Genomic DNA, 18,789 nt, shown 5'->3' with positions numbered 1-18,789 from the left:
GTCTGGCGTTTGCAGAGATGTAAAAAAGTCAGATTCACAGTGGATGCTGCCTTTTGCAGTGATAACTAGTGCAATAGTTGTTAACTTTCATAAACTTTGGTTTAGTAGGCTAACAAACAGCAGTGTGCTATCCTGGTGCTTCAAACATGGATCTTTCCATGAAAAAGTTATAGAATAAATAAAGGATAATGCCTCTTAGCTTTTGAATAGATAATATATCTATATAGGATTTTTTCCCTAGATCTTCAGTCTTTGCAGATTATATGCATTCAGCACACCGGAAATGAAAAACAGTGAAATATGTCTTATCCCCTAATGTCTAGTTAATTAGTTCACTTCCTAGCATGTCTTTCTAGTATCACTTTTTGGAAAAGAAACTTACACAGTGGAGCATTCAGAAGCCTTATATTCACTTGCTTAAGTGAAAGCAGAGCAGAGGAGATTCATTATTTAAAATAGTTTAAAGAAAGCTGTCATTTAAAACATCTGGTGTTTTAAAATGTTCCTGGTTATGTTTCTATCAAAAAAATATTTTTTTACTTAGTGGAAGGCAAGAAATGTTTTTAATTTCCTACTTTACTCCATAAGCCTTAGCCAAGCTGCTCATTTGTGATATTGTATAGAAAACCTGATATCCTTGGGAATACTTGCTGAAGAGCTGCTGTGATGATGTTGGGATTTTTATTATACTGAGTGACATTCATAACTTGTTATGTTCTTTTTTCTAGTCTTGAAGTACATGTTGCAAAACACTTAAAACTAAAATCCCCATTGATTATTACCAGTTTAAAAAATACCAATACCTGGTCTCAGTTATTAATTTACACTAAATTAAATTTGTAGGTTAATAGGAAAGTGTAATGGCTCTCTGTGGACTGTGTTGCTTTTTAAACCTTTAGAATCCCATTTTAGGTACCTTCTCTCTGTTTTGTGTGTTGATTGGGGTTTGGTTTTTTTTAATTAGTTTAATATACAATCTGAATATGCCTTGATTACTTCCAAAATTTCTGAAGCGATGCTTTCCTCTCATGCACTTTGTATTTTGAATATGATTGGCTGGCAGACTTCAAGCGTTCATTTCATTTAACCTTTCAACCACTGTAGTTGCAAATGACATCAAAATGCTGTAGCTCTGCTCAAAGAAAAGACAGTTTCATACCCTTCATTGAGTTTGTGAGACTTAACCAGTGTAACTCTTTTGAATGATGGAAAATTAGTAAAGTCCAGGCTGCCCTTGTCCCAGAATAGAATTATGCAGCTCTTTCTGAAGCACATTTCCTAAGTGCAGATTTGCTGATTTTTTGCAGGGTGTTATTGATCCGATTTAGACCTGATTGGATTATCTGCTGCTGTGGCAGTATATTTCTATCACAAACACATGGGAGGGAGATACACTGCATTCTTAACTGGATTCTGATATATCCTATGAATAAATTGCAGCTTCTTTCTGCTCCTCTTATCCAGCCCAAAGGGCAGTGTATATAGAGTCTCAGCCCATAAGGATTATGCCCTTTGCTTGAAATATTCCATCTAGTAGCACTTCAACTCTGTCACTGACAGTTCAGAATGAGTAAAAAAACCAGCACATTTCACTGCTAAATAACATGTTAAAGCTGAGCAATTCATGTCAGTCCCCCAGAAGTTTAATTACTTAATAAGCATTAATCTGAGCTAAGCAAGTCTCACCAGCAGAACACTCCAGCAATTCTGACATGGTGGCGTGGCAATTTATGGAGCTCTGACACTCCCAGATCATCCCCAGTAGCTACAAAGATACTACCAGACTAGTACTTAAAGCTGCTCTTGTTTCACATGATTCCTGTATTCCTTAAAGTAATAGAATAAAAGCTCTACCTGTCATTTGACACAAATTAATTTCCCTCTTCCCATCTGCTTTCTCAGTGCCTGCAATTTTATTTCGCATACCTGTGTCTAGAATGGTGGGTGTGCATGCAGTAACTGTTTTTTGCATATTGTGTACAAATCAGGCCAAATGGAATTTTTCTACAAGCCTGTTGTAAAAGGGCAGTACATGTTGCTGTCAAAGTCAATGTCTCCCTGCTGACACTTGTCTGTTAGGATTGTTCATTTCCCAGGAACGCTGTTGAAGACATACAACTTTACTGCATGTCAACCAGATCTACTAATAGTTGTGCTTTTTATAGCATCTGAGGGGTTTGTGTTTGCTCTTTTTTCAATACATCAATAAGATTTTTTTTAAAAAATTCTTAGTTACATTGAAATTCTAGTGATGATCATGATGTTATAATAATAATAGATATAAGAATGTTGATTGAGGAGAGGTTATATGCCAACTTTGGTGTATTGCTAAAATAAGAATAATCTTTATCCCAGAAATAGTATTTTTAGGTCTGTGCTTTAGGGGAACTAAAGGATATATTAGAATTGCACTTTACTGGATCCAGGTTAGAGTGTTTTTTCCTCAGACCCCTCCCTTCTCAAGCTGTTGGGGCTATGTGCAGCATCAGCTGGATCAGACTTTATTTGCCAGTGTTTCAAATAGGACACAATGATAGAAGACCAGGTCTGAAAATGTTGCTTGTAGGTGGAATCTGTATTGGATTTGGATTATTTTGATGTAGAGTTTTCAATATTCTTGTGACTGAATGAACTGCAGTTGTTTTTTACTATTTCCTTTCTGCACAAGATCAAATGCAAATTCTGAGCAGTAGTTAAAGCAGAAAACCTTGTTACCAAATTTATGTAAAGAATACATAAAATCCAGTATCAGTACTGCCCTGTATAATGTCCATGCTTTTTATTTCCTGTTTGCACTATCAACATAAAATAGACAATATAGTAAAATCTTTGTATATAGTCATATCAAAAATGCCTGAAACAGAATATACAGATTTAAACATCCGTGTATTAGGTGGATTTTTCTTAAGGACAATAGAAAAAGCAAGACGTACAACTTCTTTTCTAGCCTATTCTGCAATTGTTTTCAGCTCCATTAGGACAAAGTTAATGCCACACTTACTTTCTATTAAATCTTACTTTGAAGGTTAATTGGAACTTACTGTAATGCATTAAAATTGTTCCCCTTTGTGGAGAGGAATTTCTCACCGAATGATGTAATCAAGATAAATTTTCTGTCATTTTGCCTCACCTAGTCTCTCCCAAATTATCTAACAGAAAATATGTCCAAAGAGAGAGAATTCTGTTATATTTTGGGGATGTTACATTTTGAGTATGTTACTTAATATCTTCTATTAGAAGTAATTTTTATTTGAAAAGCAGAAGTTATTTTCTTGCATTTCTGGACCTATTTGAGTTACTTACATTCAAGCACACAGTAGCAAGCAGAGCAAGGATGTAAAATTCTATGGTGCTCTCATCATGTGTTCTGAAACCTAATACAAAATCATATTGGCTTTTAATAGTGTCTAATATAAAGATAAATGCTAGACATATCTGTAGGCCAAATGATTAAATATTTATGCCTATATTAAGCAATACTTGGAAGCTTTTTATTTATTTATAATTTTGTATCTTTTCAAGTCATATTCTAGAACCAATGTCCTACAGTCTGTTCAGCTCTCAGAAGAGCTCCTAAAGGGCACAAGCACTAAAGCAGAGATGCAGAACTCTATTTTATTTGATAAAGCTACCAAAACCCACCCCTACCACCAAAGAGAAGAATGTCTAACCTTTCCCTGAAACAGTATAAGGTCTTGAGTTCTGCTGTGCAGTATATATAAACTGGAGTAGGTTGCTTACAGGTCTCAGAGTCCTAAAGGAAAAGCCACTGGCAGTGAGAAAACTGTGCAAGAGAAAATGCCTAAATAGCCCATTAAGCAGGTTGTGAAAGAATTAAAAACAATTTTAAAGGAATGAATTCTGTTTAACTAGCATATTTCCAAAGTTAAATGTTACCATTTTAGATACAAATTTAAAACCATCTCTTTTTACTTATCTATTTAATCTAATTAAGCCAGTTTAAATCAAGAGAGCTAATAGAAGCTCAGATCCTTTGTCCTTTATTAGTTTTATTCTTAAACAGCTACAAAGCAACCCACAACCGTGTGTCACATTGAGTAGTCACTTGGCATATTACTACATAAATAACTCATGAATTCTATATGAGGGAAAATTTCTTCTTAAGAAATATTGGAAGAGGTTTTGGTTTTGCGTACAAACCTAAATAATAAAACATTTTTTTCTACACCGCAGTTGCAGGATTCATATAAATACTCTAGTAGCCTGTAGCTAGAAAGTAAGTAATTGAGAATAGTAGGGTTTCAGTAAGGGATTTACTGTATATCCATACCATTTTCCACTACTACCTGACACATAATGTGAGTTATTGGAATAACAAAAAAAGTATTGCAAATTATATTGTTAATAGGAAATTGAGTCGATGATATTGAATACGTACAGGCAAAGGAGGTAAAAAGTACCCTGAGAGCCTGTGTCAAACACTGAATTAAGTGAAGCCTGTTACATTAAAATCTTCCTGATTACTTAACAGGATGGGGAGGAGGAATAATAATTTTTTAAAAAGACTGTTTATTTTTTTCCTTTTAGCATGAGATGGCACATTAATATTACATGACTTCACATACTAAATAATTAGAGACTCATGAATTCCAATTCAAATATGAAAAACTATAATTTTCAGCGTTTTGCATTTTTGTGACATTATTGTAAAGGATTGAGAAAGATCAAGGAAAGACTCTAAACATTGTAACAGTAACTTCTGATAAGAATGTTTCTCTTTTATATTAGTCTCAGCAGTTAATAATACACAACTTTTTTGCTGTATATGTTGTGGGGTTTCTCTTTCAAGCATAGTTATTGGAGGAATAACCTCATTACCTGTGCTGTTGGAAACTAAGCTTTTGTGAAAAGAATGGGGGCATTTTACATAGCAGTTTACAGAGCTGACCATAAGCCAAGCATGGATCAGTGCATCACATTCTGTAACTCCTGTGCAAATTCTCCCGTTGATTGGAGTTGACAGGGAAATGCCCATTGTTAAAACCCATCCACTGTTAGCAGAAATGTGGCATGAGACAGGTTGAACATGTGATGGCTGCTGGCACTTTGAACGTTGTCTATTCAAATGTGAGATTAGTAAAGCAGTTTGGGGTGGGGTTTTTTGCATTGCGCTTAGCACAAGCTGGAAAAATCTAGTGCGATGGTCATTTCCTGCTGAGTCAGAATGCAGCAAAGCTCCTCCATGCAACATGAATGCAGTGGCCCGCAGGAGATGGTTACTTTGTGGTCTGTGCTGGAGAAGAGACTGCACTGTGTTTGGGAAAATAGAAACTATCAAAGAGCTTCTCTGACATTTGTGAAGGAAAGTATTTCAATATGTTTTTACAACTCTTCTTTCAGAGCACAGTTTATCTCTTTGGATGCTCTGCCTTTAGGTTGGGGGTTTTTTTAGTGAATTGCTAACATTTGTGAATATGTGGTTGCTAGAAGAGATAGCACTTCAGAGTGTTTAGCACATAATATTGAAAGAGGCTTAAAATCAACAACAGATCTGTAAAGATAACTGGATTATGTTACAGAAATAATTTTAGTAAATGAGATTTACCCAATATATTTTTCTAAACAGAAATCTCAACATATGGCAGTTTCTATCCAAACTAGAGAAGTTGGACTCCTTCCTCTCTTTCAGACAAAATAGACTGAGAAGTCTCCCAGCTGTATTCCTGCTCTACTAATTTTGTTTCCCTCCTTTCTACCAGTTTTTGCCCATGTGGAGAAGAAAAGGCATTTCTTGTGTTCCGTGCAAGTGAACCTTTCCAAGGAGTTCTTTTTCATGGAAAGTAAGTTTCTCTGTATTTATTTATCTATCTATATTTTTTTCCTTCTCTTCTTTCCTAAATATGCTCAGCTTGTATTTAAAAGCAACTTTTAAAACCTTTGAAAATATCACATGTTGAGTAGGTCCATGGTTGATGTCTTATGGAAGTTGCTGAGCTAATATATTCATTTTAGGTTATGTGTGAAATACTGGCAAATTCCCTTCACAGAAAAAAAAAAAAAAGTGTGAGAGATGAATGATAAAACATTGGTTTGATGAACTGGGCAAAGATGATCTTCCATTAGGGAAGAGAGGCACAAGTATCCCATCTACTTTGCCCTGTCAGCATGACTGAGCTCCAACATTGAGAGTTTCATCTACAAGTAATTTCTTCTGGCCTCTCGTAAGAACACTTTGTCTACACAGTGTTTGATAGATGAGTGCAAAGAAGGACCATATCATGTTGCACAGCCCATTCACCTTTCTTTCCATGTCTGGGAAGAAAGTCTGGCCATGTGTGGGGTCATACATAAGAGCTTGCTGTTATTGATTCAGTCTGGTCCTGTGGGTCACGTCGTCTTGCCCGCAAGGGAGATTATTCGTTCTGATTCTGGGTCTGCCCTCCAGCAGTCACATGGAGCACTGTATAGTCTGCTTCTACCATGAATAAAATGCCTCTCTGTCTTCAGCTTTTCTCCCTTTTCAGTAAAACTTTCAAGTAGAGGAGTTGATAATGTACAGGATGGGTGGCACAGGGATGGAAAGAGAGTTGCTTGAGCAGCAACAGGAATGATGGATTCACTCCTGCAGTGCTTAGTCAGGGCTCTTACAAAAGGCAAGTGCTTGTCACAGGGTAACAGATGTGCTTGTTCTTGAATAAACTGCAGAGGATGCTGTCACCATTGGATGTGTCTAGTAGTTTATAGTGGTGTCTAGTAGTTTATATTTTGTTCAGAAAGCTGATGTGTGCTACATAATACTCACGGGAATAAAATGTTCTGCAATTGCATTGTGTTGACCCCATCAGATAGATTCTGTGGAAAGCTAGCAGAAGGACTCTAGGTTTTGTAAAAATTAATTCATATGTTAAGTGAAAGAATTACTATCTAGGAGAGTTGTTTATCTACATAAACAATTGCCAGTCTGATCCTTTATTCATTAGGAGATAAAGCTTTTCAAACACATCACAGAGTGAGTTCAGGATAGCAAAACACTGAATCATAGAATAATTTGTTTTAGAAAGAATCTCCAGGAAAATCCAGTTCCCTTTGCTCAAAGCAGGGCTCAGTTCCAAGGCAGAGTGGTCTGACCAGAGCTGTATCCAGTCAAGGATATCTGTAAGGTTACAGATTTCATTTGCATCTGTCTTGACATGTGTTCAGTGTTTGAATACCTTGTGTACTTTTTTTTTTCTAATCTGTAATTGAAATTTCCCTAATTATAACTTGTGTCTCTTGGTATCAAACAAGCAGATGAGACAGGTCTAGGTTCAGGTGAAAAGCTGGACATAAGAAGCAGTTTAAAATCATGACAAATACCAGAATTAATAAAAATACACACAATGCTTTAAAATCAGACATGGGGCTTCACTTTGTTCTCCAGTGACTACAAATTTTGTACTTGATGTGAAAAAGGTTAGATTTATCATGACTACCCCTGGATTTCAAGGTCAGAAAGAACATGCAGGTTGCAGCTCAATATTCAAAATAGCTCAAATATTAATGGATCACATAATAGGCACATGCCTTCTTGTGGCATCATAAAAAAAAGTGTCTCGAAGAGGAGGAAAAAACATGATCATATAGACACTATCTCTTTTTTTTCCCATGCATAATATTGCTTTTAACACTCAACAAGTAGAAGTATGTGAATTGTGACATTTTTGGTGAGGGAGTAGAATTCAGAGGGGCAATAGTTAACCTCTTCCTTTCTTTAATTCCTTATTCTGCCTGCTTCCAGTAAATACTCAACCTGTGAAGCATGCAAAAGACCAACTAGAAAATCTTTGATGTAGAGCAGAATTTGCTTGGAGGAGTAGCTAGCCATATTTCTCAAGAAATGCTTCATTTTCTCAAGAAATAGGAATTATTTGAAGCCAAATTTCTTTAAAAGCCTCGGTTTCCATATATTTTTAATAAGTCTCTGATTAGAGAACTTTTTAGTGTATGTGATGTATATAATAGTAGGGCAGCATTAATTAAACACAAAAAGGTGGCAGTTCCCAGGAGAGAAAAACAAAGATCAGGAAAGTGGATATTGAGAAGGAAAAATTTCCATAAGAAATCAGGAAAGCAAAAACAAGAGAGGAAGCATTAAAACCCCCATAGAGCTGAGAGGGTAAAAAATGCATGAAAAGCATTAATAGGAACTAATGATTAAATTTTAATTTTCAAAGGAAAAGACGTATAAATAACAAATAGTAATAAGCAGTATTCGTACTAAAACATGTAAGGAGAAATCCAATATCTAAAGTTAGCTGAAGAAAAAACAATCAATAATGTTTTATTACAGACATTCTTTTAGAGACTCTTTGAAGTGAGAAAGATGATGAAAGTCGCTCTTTCTTGTACAGTACATTATATTGAAAAAAGAGTTTGAAAAAAATTGTAGAAGAGCTCATGACACAAACTACAATAGGAGGATCACTGTGCTCTGGAAATTGAGCTAATGATCCCAGTTTAGCAACTGGGACATTGCCAGTCTCAGAGACTTGTTATTCCTTGTATTAATGTCAAAAATTAGCATTTAAAGGTGGTAAAATCAGCAAAACACATTCAGTTTGAAACCTGTTTCAGGGAGAGGTGATCAATGTCCAAATAGAATTGATTGAAAAGGGGATTGGGTTTTGTGAAAAGCCTGGAAATAATTAATTAGAAGGATAAACACTAAAATATCACGGTCTTTTGAGTTGGAAGTTTTGCAAAAAAGGTCTTTATTTTCCATGAGAAGCAGACACATATTTTAGAAGATTTTTGGTTAATCAGGAATCTAGTTTTGTGTTGTAGGACGTTTGCCAGCAGATCACTAACAGTACCTTGTTGGCAACCCTGATTCCCCACAGGTGCAGGATGTAAATGATACCCAAGATGTGAAAGTCCAAAACCATTGCTTTTTTGTTTGGCTTCTTAATTTTACAGCAGTTCTTTGCCTTCCTGTAGGCTGGCATTTCACTTTTTTTTGTCCATTTTGTGGTTTGTTCATCCTTTGGAAAGTTAGCATCTCGTAACATTTATATCTACCGAAAAGTCATCTAGAAGATGATATTTGGAATGAAATAAAAGGAGTAGTAGAAATTAATAAGTTAGCACACAGTGTAACAGAAAATAAATGATAAATTGTAAGTTCTGTAAAAGATGTCCTTTTTGTGTCATAGAAGATGTCTAGCTTGTACTCTTTGAAAATTGTGGATGGTCTAATGTATGTATTGCCTAGTGCAACCTGCCACCACAGTACAAATAATAAAAACAACAGTAAGCCAGAGATGAAAACCTTTAGAGCACTATAGACAAAAACTGGAAGAGGCAGGAAAGGAGTTATTGAAGCAATTTCTTTCCTTAGGATTTTTCCTCCTGAGAAGCTGAGAGGCATCAGGAACAAAATGTAAACATTCATTATCTGCTGCTGTGGAATGCAACAGGTGGATCTTTGATTGGCCCATCTTGGATGTTTTTAATTAATGGCCAGTCACAGCACAGCTGGCTCGGACAGAGAGCTGAGCCACAAACCTTTGTTATCATTCCTTCCTATTCTATTCTTAGCTAGCCTTCTAAGGAAATCCTTTCTTCTATTCTTTTAGTATGGTTTTAATGTAATATATATAATAAAATAGTAAATCAAGCCTTCTGAAACATGGAGTCAGATCCTCGTCTCTTCCCTCACCCAAAAACCCCTGTGAACAAAGTCACAAAAACCTGCAAAATGCAGTTCTGCCCTCGTTTCTTTGAGCAAGCATGTGCCAGAATCTGGATGAAGTTTTTGTCTTCTGGCAGATAAGACTGGTTTTGTAAATGCTGGTGATTATTAATCCCCAGAGCACGTACTCTGGGTTAATGCCTTGTTTATAATACATGCACTGTTTCCTGAAGTCATGTTAGAAAATATGACGTTTGTTTAGGTGAGGCAGATGTGTCTGGCAGCAAAACTGCTGCACAGAATGGCAGTGCAGCAGGGCAAGCATGCCACAGACCTCTCCTTAGCTGAGGTGTGAAACAGCTGCCACAGCCATGGCACTCTTGAAAACCAGAGCATCTGGTGAATGCCCTTGGAAGACACATTAGCCTTCATCCCAGCAGCCGCATATTGAAGGAGACACTTGTTGCAAGCTAAAGAACACTTATTTTTGTAATTGTATGTCCAGCAGCTGGGTGGAGAAAATAAATGGGCTGCTCCACAAACAGAAAAATTAACAAAGCCTAATCCAGATTTGACCTAGGTCCCCACATAACTCTTTGCAATAACCGTGGACCTCTTTCATACCCGTTCCACTCCCCCAAACTTTTTATTTCCCCAGAGTATCACCAGCTTCCCCCTGGTTGCCCTCCTCTCTGGCTGAGCTACAAGCAGCATGCTGCCCATTCAGAGCAGAGGTTGGGGTGTGCTGACCACCCATTGCCCAGGATAAATGGTGCTTCTTGAAAATATCTCCCCTCTACCCAATTGCCAGTGCTCATTTCTTTTATCAACCTAATTATCCTCAGTACTGTGGCCCTTCTGCTGATTTGTTTGAAATTGGACAGCAGATTCACAAGTTACCGGGAAAGACCAAAAGCTCCAGGTGTCAAGTCTCATTTCCTTGGGAAACCAGAGTTTAAATAAATGGTCACAGGTCAGTGATTAGATTGCAGCTTCTGCTGAGAACTTCATGGGCTGAACCACTCAGAGCTTCAACTCTAAAATAAATCCATGCAGTATGATGCTAAGTTTCATCATCATGACTCTTATATAGGTCTCATATGCCACAGAAAGAAGCTACCTTAGAGGTAGTTTTAGCAAAGGAAGCTGAGCTTGTAAAAAGTAGAACTTGCATATTTCATTTGCTAAAGATTTCCCTCTCCGTTTTCCTCTCTTCCCTTCTCTTTGCTTTTCCCCTTTTCTTTCCTGTTTTTGCCTTTCCTTTCAACAAAAATTCCCCTTTGGCTTTTTCAGATGGACGCCTGGCTCAGAGTAAAGGACATGCAGTGCACAATCCCTAGCAGAAGCTGAAAATGGATGATGTCTACTGATGCTTTTCAATGACGTCATCTCCTCTTTTTCTGTTTGAGATGGGTGATAGGAAAATATTCTAAAATAAAACTCAGTGACCTCTTCATCCCTTGACTTCTCTTTCCACGAGCCTGAAAACTGCCTGAAGAAATGACCACTCAGCTACCAGAGGAGTCTGTGGAGACCCAGAGCTCAGATGAGCTCGAGTGCAAGATCTGTTACAACCGCTATAACCTGCGGCAGAGGAAGCCAAAAGTGCTGGAGTGCTGTCACAGAGTGTGTGCCAAATGCCTTTGCAAGATCATAGACTTTGGGGATTCCCCACAAGGAGTCATAGTGTGCCCGTTCTGCAGGTTTGAAACGTGCCTGCCGGACGATGAGGTCAGTAGTCTTCCTGATGACAACAACATCCTTCTGAATTTAGCTTGTGGGGGAAAGGGAAAGAAGTGCCTACCAGACAACCCAACAGAACTGCTGTTGACTCCCAAAAGGCTGGCATCTCTGGTTAGCCCTTCTCACACCTCTTCTAATTGCCTGGTTATAACAATCATGGAAGTACAAAGAGAAAGTCCCCAGACTCTGAACTCAACGCCCGTGGTGGAATTTTACAGGCCTACAAGTTTTGACTCTGTTGCAACTGTGTCCCACAACTGGACAGTGTGGAACTGCACATCTTTGCTCTTCCAGACCTCGATTCGGGTGCTAGTGTGGTTGCTAGGGCTGCTGTACTTTAGCTCCTTGCCTTTAGGGATTTATTTACTGGTATCCAAGAAAGTCACCCTTGGGGTTGTCTTTGTGAGCCTTGTTCCTTCGAGCCTTGTTATTCTCATGATTTACGGCTTTTGCCAGTGTGTTTGCCATGAAGTTCTAGACTGCATGTCATCTTGATAACAAATACAGTAAAAAAAGGTGTATCACCAGATTTGTAGCATAGTTGATCTATCCTGTTTTTGTATTCTTTGTATTCTTATTTATTCTTATTGTCCATCCCACTAAATGGAAGCAGTTACATGGTCCCTTTTTTTCCCAACTGAATTTGACGCCCCTCACCCCAAGCATTTTTTGAGCTAAGAACTGGAAATAAAAATTGCATGTTGATCTTGAAGGGCTGAATTTTAGAAAGGAATAAAGCCAAATCACCAAACTTGGTGCCTGCTGCTGCTGCCACTGTTCAAATGAGCAGGACTTTGCTTTGTATTGGAATGATCAAGTTAGTTCATGCTGTAGGATTCACCTGAGAAAAAATTACTGTGGCAGACACCTTCCAGATGCAAGTACTGCATCTCTTCACCCAAAGCATCTCATGCTCTGAAATACCTGTTATTTATAATCCATCATCATTTATAGCAAATTAAATCACTCTATTAGTTAATAGTCTAAGAAAAATTAAACAAGCTACCAATTTTTTTTAGTTCTTGCTACAGCAAAAATACTTGTGGGAGGCCAATATTGTTTTTTGAATGTTAAAAACTTGTCTCCAGAACACTTTCCCCAAAGAGAAGCCCATTTTTCCTTGTCATACAGTTGCAGCTCACTGTGAAATATTCCTGCTAATGAGTACTTCTGGGGACCCAGCCCTGTGCTTGGTGTTCTCCAGGTGCACTTATTTTAGTGTACACACCTTAGGCTTCCTTTTGAGGGCTCAGAGCTGTGCAGATTTCTCTAGCTATGTTCTGTTATGCTTACCCTCCCCCTCAGCATTTCCACCACCAGCACATTTCCAAGCCACCAGTCCTTCCTAATGGAGACAACCAACCTCATGCACATGTACTCTGTGGTAGCCGTGCTGGAGAATTTGGCTTATGTGACTTTAGCTCTCAAGATGGACTTTTATTCCCAACCATTAGGAAACAGATCTTCAATCAGTAATACAAATTCAAGGAAAAAAATCTGAAATGGTTAACTGGGGTTTTATTTGGTTGTTTTTTTGGGTTTGTCGGTTTGTTTGTTTTTGTTCTGAGTTCACAGAATGAGCACTGTAAGGAGATAATGTGACTTTGGGAAGATTTTTGTTTAAGGCATAGTCCTTCAAAATGTTTTAATACTCTGAACTCCCCCTGTCACCACTGTGAGTTGATGGCAATCCAGACGTGGCAATTAGCGTGTCTCCATTAGTGGAGCTCAGAGGAATTACTGATACTTTACCATTCCACAAATAGAACCAGGCCCTGTAAGGCTTGCTTGTATTTTGCATGGTTTAGGCTATTTTTTGAACTACTGGAAGAACACAAAAATAAGTAATATTTAATGTTTATGTGTATAACTAGGTCTAGCAACACCGCAGCTGCAAACTGGTTTTCTTGTGCACAGCAGAGTGAAGTTGAGCAGTGCAAGCCTGGTTTTTGGGTTTGGCACAAGACTTAATCATTTCAGGGCAGTGTAAAAGGGAGAGGGGTTTGTTGCATGAAAATTGAATGTATGGCCTAACAATATACTCTTAGAGCAAACAGACTTTGGTAAGAATGAAAAAATGACAGTGGGAAAAGCAGAGCCTGTCAAGAGGATTTGAAGTTAAGGTGGTTCAGTTTTTGTAGACAGCACAGGTGGTATCTGCAGTTTTATTCCTATTGCAAACAGAGAAAATGTGGAAATGTAAAGGTCCTGCTTTTCTTGACCCTCATTTTCTAATAGTGCGTATATATGTGTGTGTATGTACGTATAGACACATATGTGAGAAGAAAACTTACAGCCAAATCATGGTTTTCAAGTGTATGGAGTTATGGAGCTATGTATTGAATGATTAAAGGAAATGTTTCAGACTTTTCTGTAATGACAATAATTATACCTAAAATATTTTCAGAATTCCTAGAAAATGCTGTTCCTAAGTAGTTGTTTTTAATGTTTGTGGTAAAGCACATGTAGTTAGAATAGGAATCGTCTCCAGTCAAGGTTTGACTCATCTATGAACTCATAAATTTTAAGTATCCAACAACAATCATGTCAAAAAGAAAGAAAAATAAAAACCTATGTGGTTTTATAGAACTTCATGACTTTTGGAAAGATGTATTTGTAGTGTTAGGGGTTTATATGTTTTAGGATTTGTTCAATTTGTCTGAATATAGTGTCTCTAATAAAGGGCTAACAGAGGATATAGGTTTTGCAAATGTGTGATATATATGAATTACCTCTGCACGACATGCTCTACAGTGCTACCCGTTGTTTTTTCCTTTTGATTTTCAGCTGATTATCTTAGCTCCAGCGCCAGGTATTTTGTACTCTGTTTTAAAACAGCCTAATTGTAGCAAAATTACAGTGGTATCAGTTACACATCACAGCACAAATTAATACACCTATTGTTATACTTCTCTACTTTTCAGACTGCCAGCCCATTAAATTTATGCTGTTATTCCAGGCTGTGCTGCATTTCTAACCCACTCAAAGATGCAAGCCTGCAAAAGCATATTGATTGTACAGCTATGCTGCCACTCAGCCAGAGCATGCTATTGCCACTTTGGGGTCATAAAATACCTATATGACTTACAATATGGCCATTGAGAATCACTGGGAGATAAATCTCAATTATTTGTGGAGAAGAATTTTTGCTGTGTGACTGACCAGAAGAACTTCAGATATTACTCTTTCCTTATTTTTATTCTCTACCATCCTTTAGACTTTGGTCTGAAAGCTCTTGTGTCCTCTGCAGTGGAATAACTGTGCTGAAATCAATGTAAATGGGGCTAAAATCAAGACTAGCTTACTTCTCTGCCTGGTTTTCCTTCCTTTTTCTCTGACTGCTTTTCTCTCCTTGGAAAGTAATGGCTCCTGAGGTTGTAAAATACTGCCTGCACACTAAGGCAATTTCCTTTCAGTGGGATTTATTCCTGCTATGCCCAGACATGACTCAACCAAGTACAAAGTGCTAGAAATTCATTACTACAGGATTAATTTAGACCAAATTAGATTTTTTGTCTTGTTTTGTTTTTAATTCCTGCTTATCCTATGGATGCAGGCTCTATCCTTGCCAGCTGCCCGTGCACAGTATGATATTGTGGTATCCCCTGAGGGCTGGGGCAGGGTGATGCAGGAGCAGCTGCTGGGCACAGCTTAGGAAGGATGTGCTGAGCTGGGCCATCCTGTGAGCAGGATGAAGGTGAGGGAGGAAGCTCTGCAGGTGTGGCTTGAGCCCAGAGCCCAAAGGGTAATTAAGAGAGCGTGGGTCAACAGAGTCTGTGGGCTGTTACATAGAAAGTGGGGCTGGGCTGGGCTGACTGAGAAGCTGAGCAAACAGAGAGGGGAGGTTTGTCTATGCCTGGGACGAAGGGGATGTTTTGGATAAATATTTTGGGGTAGAGCTGCTGCAAACAGATTAATGTTTTCCATACCGACCCTTCTGGGGTTTAAAATTAATTAAATTAATTCCCGGCTGTTATTACAGTTGAGTACATTTACTTTCCAAATGGCAAAGCATTGAACTTCATTCTTGTTTAAATGGATTCTTAGATTTGGGCATAATCCCACTGTTATGTTAACTATTTAAAGCTACAGGACTGGCCAAAGTAAGGGCTGATGTCTTTGATTTAGCTGCATTGTGAGCTTTGGTGGGTCCTGCTATATTGATTATAGGCCCACTAAACTGTATATGCTAATATGAAACACTTAAAATAGGCAAACTCTTGTCCTGATAACATTACTGGCAAATTTCAGTGTTGCCAGTATTTAACAATGTACCCAAAAATAGACCCTTCCAAACAGACTTGATTACCTGAAGGTACAGATAAGTTGGTCAGAGCATGATGCTGATGACACCAAGGTCACGTCTTTGATCCCTGTATGGACCATTCACTTGAAAGTTGGACCCCATGATCCTTGTGGGTCCCTTCCAACTCAGAGAATTCTCTGCTTCTGTGGAGTCCAGCAGCACACAGCCAGATAGACAAGCACAGAACAGGAAAACACAGCTTTCCACCTAAGTGGCTACACTTTAACCTGAGGAAGAGGAACTGAGGAGGTTCACAGGATGGTAGATGATGTTTTTGAGGGAGTTCCTTGTTATTGGGTACAGGGCTGTTGTTTTTCTTAATTTTGACCAGTTCTAGTGGTCAATTCAACTCACTACTCCTCTTACTTTTCTGCCCCCTCTCATGAACCAAGTCTACATGAGCTGTGGATAAATAGTGTTTTGTAATAAAGCAATCTTTCTTTTCTACTACACTGAGTTTGCAGCCCAGTGCAGCAGGGCAAGGCTAATACTGAAAATATGGCAAATTGGAGCCAGGATGTGAGAGTGAACAGCGTGCAGAGGGTAAACAGCAGCATGCTCTTGAAACAGTTTTGATGTCAAAGCAAGGAAAACATGGGGCTGTATCCTGCCTTGTCTTGGCTCGTTCACAATTACTGAGAGGGTGTCCCAAGCCTGAGCACCTGAGCTGTCCCAAGCATGGCTCAGCAGCCACCCCTGCATTACCTCTGGGACAGTTCACTTCAGCTGTACATCTTGATTTCTTGCACAGGAGTTCTACAATGTGATTTCATCTTCCTGCATGGATAGCAGACGGAGTGAAAGATCCTCAGTGTTACATTTTTAAACATTTTGACTATCCTAAGGTTTCTCAGGGTTGGGTTTTTTTTTTCATTTCTTCATATTTATTTCTACAAAGCAAGACAGTAAACTTTTAGTGCCCTCAAGGATTAAAAAAAAAGGAGAGAAAAATAAAAAATGAGAACTGAGAATTTTGAAGTAATGTTAAGATATTCAAAGTAGAAAGAGACCAAGTGTCTTTTTACTTTCATACTAGCAGACTAGATATTATCCTTTGAGTGACATCAGTAAATATTTAGTGCTGGAGATTCCTGAGGGAGTTGATAAGTCTGCTAGACCTTAAGCACAGACCCCATACTCCACTACATTTCTGTAAAGCACCATTCTTCTTTTGCATCAACAACCTCTGTCAAAGGTGAAGCAGCACAGTTCACAAAGAGTTCTGGCACAAAGAATAAATCCCCAGTCTGGGGACAATAAATCATCTTTTTACAGACACATGTGACAGTAGCAAAGCTTTCAGTGTTAGACCTTAAACAAAGAGAAGTCATCTTGCAGTCTGAATTGCTAGCATAAATTTAATTTTAAATCAAGTTTCATTGTGCCGGGCAGCATTACAACTAGAAAACGGGTTTTTTTGTTTTTCTGCCTTTTGCTATCCAAATGTGGTTTGCATTTTAAAAAATGTATTAAATTGTAGAAATCAGAGACGGATAGGAAGAAGCCTAATAAGTAATTTTATCCATTTCCTTTGCCCCTGTAGAGATGAATGCTTTGTCTAGTCTGGTTTTAAATATCTAAAGTGATGAGGCCTCCACCTCTTCCCACAAGGGACTTCTCAGCCATTTAATAGGCTTCTTTGTTAGGAAATACTTGCCTCATACTGATCCCATTTCTTTTCTTCTGCATAATGTAGTCCCTTTCTTCTGTGCCCACTATTTTAACTTTTATGAAATCTGGGAAATGTATCATATTTATCCATTTCATACTGTAGCTGAATAATTCATAATCCTTGTTATTCAAGTAACAAAAGATATAAGCAAGCAGTAGCTGAGCAGCTAATACTTCACTGAGATGGTGTACCACGTACCAGTGGGTATATTTCCTGGCAAGTCCTGGCTGACACTTCTTTCTGCATTAGGGAGTGAAAAATGTCAAAAATGTCAAGTGAAACTGAAGAAATGCATCTTCCCAAGTGCATGCATGGAAATATTACTGAAATTTCAAGAGGTGCTGAGGCAAAGAGCCTACTTCTTTGGATAGAGCTTTTCTTTCTAAAAGTGGATGATTTTATTAAAAGTACTCTTTCAAAAAGCATTTGAATTTTCTTTTCATAAGAAAACCTCTAAGATGAGAATCACACTATGTCAAAACTCTTTAACTTGTTGAGAGACAAGGCTGGATTGATTGCCACTCACTGCTAAGCAGTTTTTGCTGACAGCTTAGTTCAGAAGAAAAAATGAATCCAGTGTTTGAAAAGATGCCTTTGCAACTGTGTCACTGGAATCAGATCTGTGCATGAAAAAATGACTCATGTTTTGACAACAGTAACTGCATTTCTGATTTAATTACAATATATTAGATAATCCTCTGCCTCATTCAAAGGACAAGAAGGAGCAGTGTGACTAAGAAAATCCTAGGTGGACATCTAGATTTTATGTGGTTTTGCATTCATAAGCTACTTACTTCAAAAAAGCAGTGCTATGCTTTATGCTGACCCTGGGCCAGGTGGGAGGTCTGCTGGGTTTCTCTAACCTCAGAGCTGTAGTGGATGCACATAAAAAAGGTATATGAACAGCCCACATGATGTAGAGCTCCTCATATACCTCCTAACATATGGCAATCCGCAGTTGGAGATCTATTGAGATGGAGATTGTGCCTGTGGGTTTCATCCTTGCCTATGGACTTCTTTGGATTCCTTTAAAGGTTGTGTTTAACCCACTTAGAGGTGCCCACTAGGCACCTATAAATTCCCACAGCATAGGGTCCCACAATTTCATTCTATACTTGGTGGAAAAGGTCTGCTTGTCTTAAAAACCCCTGAGATACTTCTGCCCTACTTATTCCAATAAGGAAAGCAGTTCTGAGGTACGATGGCATTGTTTCCTCTACACCTCAGAACTTCATCTATCCTTGGAGATGTTAACATCAGGGTTTTATCCCTCAGCTGCCTTCTGTCCAGCCTGTTTGATCTCTCCTTAGGCAGCAGGCTTTCCATGCTCACCACCAGCCACTGCACTTGCCTGAACCTTTTCTACTGCTTCCTCTTTCTTACTTTGAGGTGGGATGAAGCGATTAGAAATAGATTCTGCTTAGTGCCATTTATTGA

General features: G+C 38.3%; 1 protein-coding gene and 1 long non-coding RNA gene across 5 annotated transcripts in view; one reads left to right on the top strand and one right to left on the bottom strand.

The window, feature by feature from the left end:
- RNF182 (ring finger protein 182) overlaps positions 1-14,070 on the top strand; it is a 28,522-nt gene extending 14,452 nt beyond the window's left edge. The window contains exons 2-3 of the mRNA XM_059481615.1: positions 5,721-5,801; positions 10,925-14,070. Coding sequence (XP_059337598.1) covers positions 11,132-11,869 — 738 coding nt within the window. The 5' untranslated portion in view covers positions 5,721-5,801; positions 10,925-11,131 and the 3' untranslated portion in view covers positions 11,870-14,070. The remainder of the gene's footprint in view (positions 1-5,720; positions 5,802-10,924) is intronic.
- Positions 1-18,789, bottom strand: part of LOC132073135 (uncharacterized) — a 1,090,256-nt gene that overhangs the window by 1,040,135 nt on the left and 31,332 nt on the right. The gene's annotated exons all lie outside the window — the stretch shown is intronic.

The sequence above is a fragment of the Ammospiza nelsoni genome, chromosome 1, assembly GCF_027579445.1.
Source record: "Ammospiza nelsoni isolate bAmmNel1 chromosome 1, bAmmNel1.pri, whole genome shotgun sequence".
NCBI lineage: Eukaryota > Metazoa > Chordata > Aves > Passeriformes > Passerellidae > Ammospiza > Ammospiza nelsoni.
Note: the sequence above shows the minus strand (reverse complement) of the source record. Positions and strands in the feature narration are given on the sequence as shown.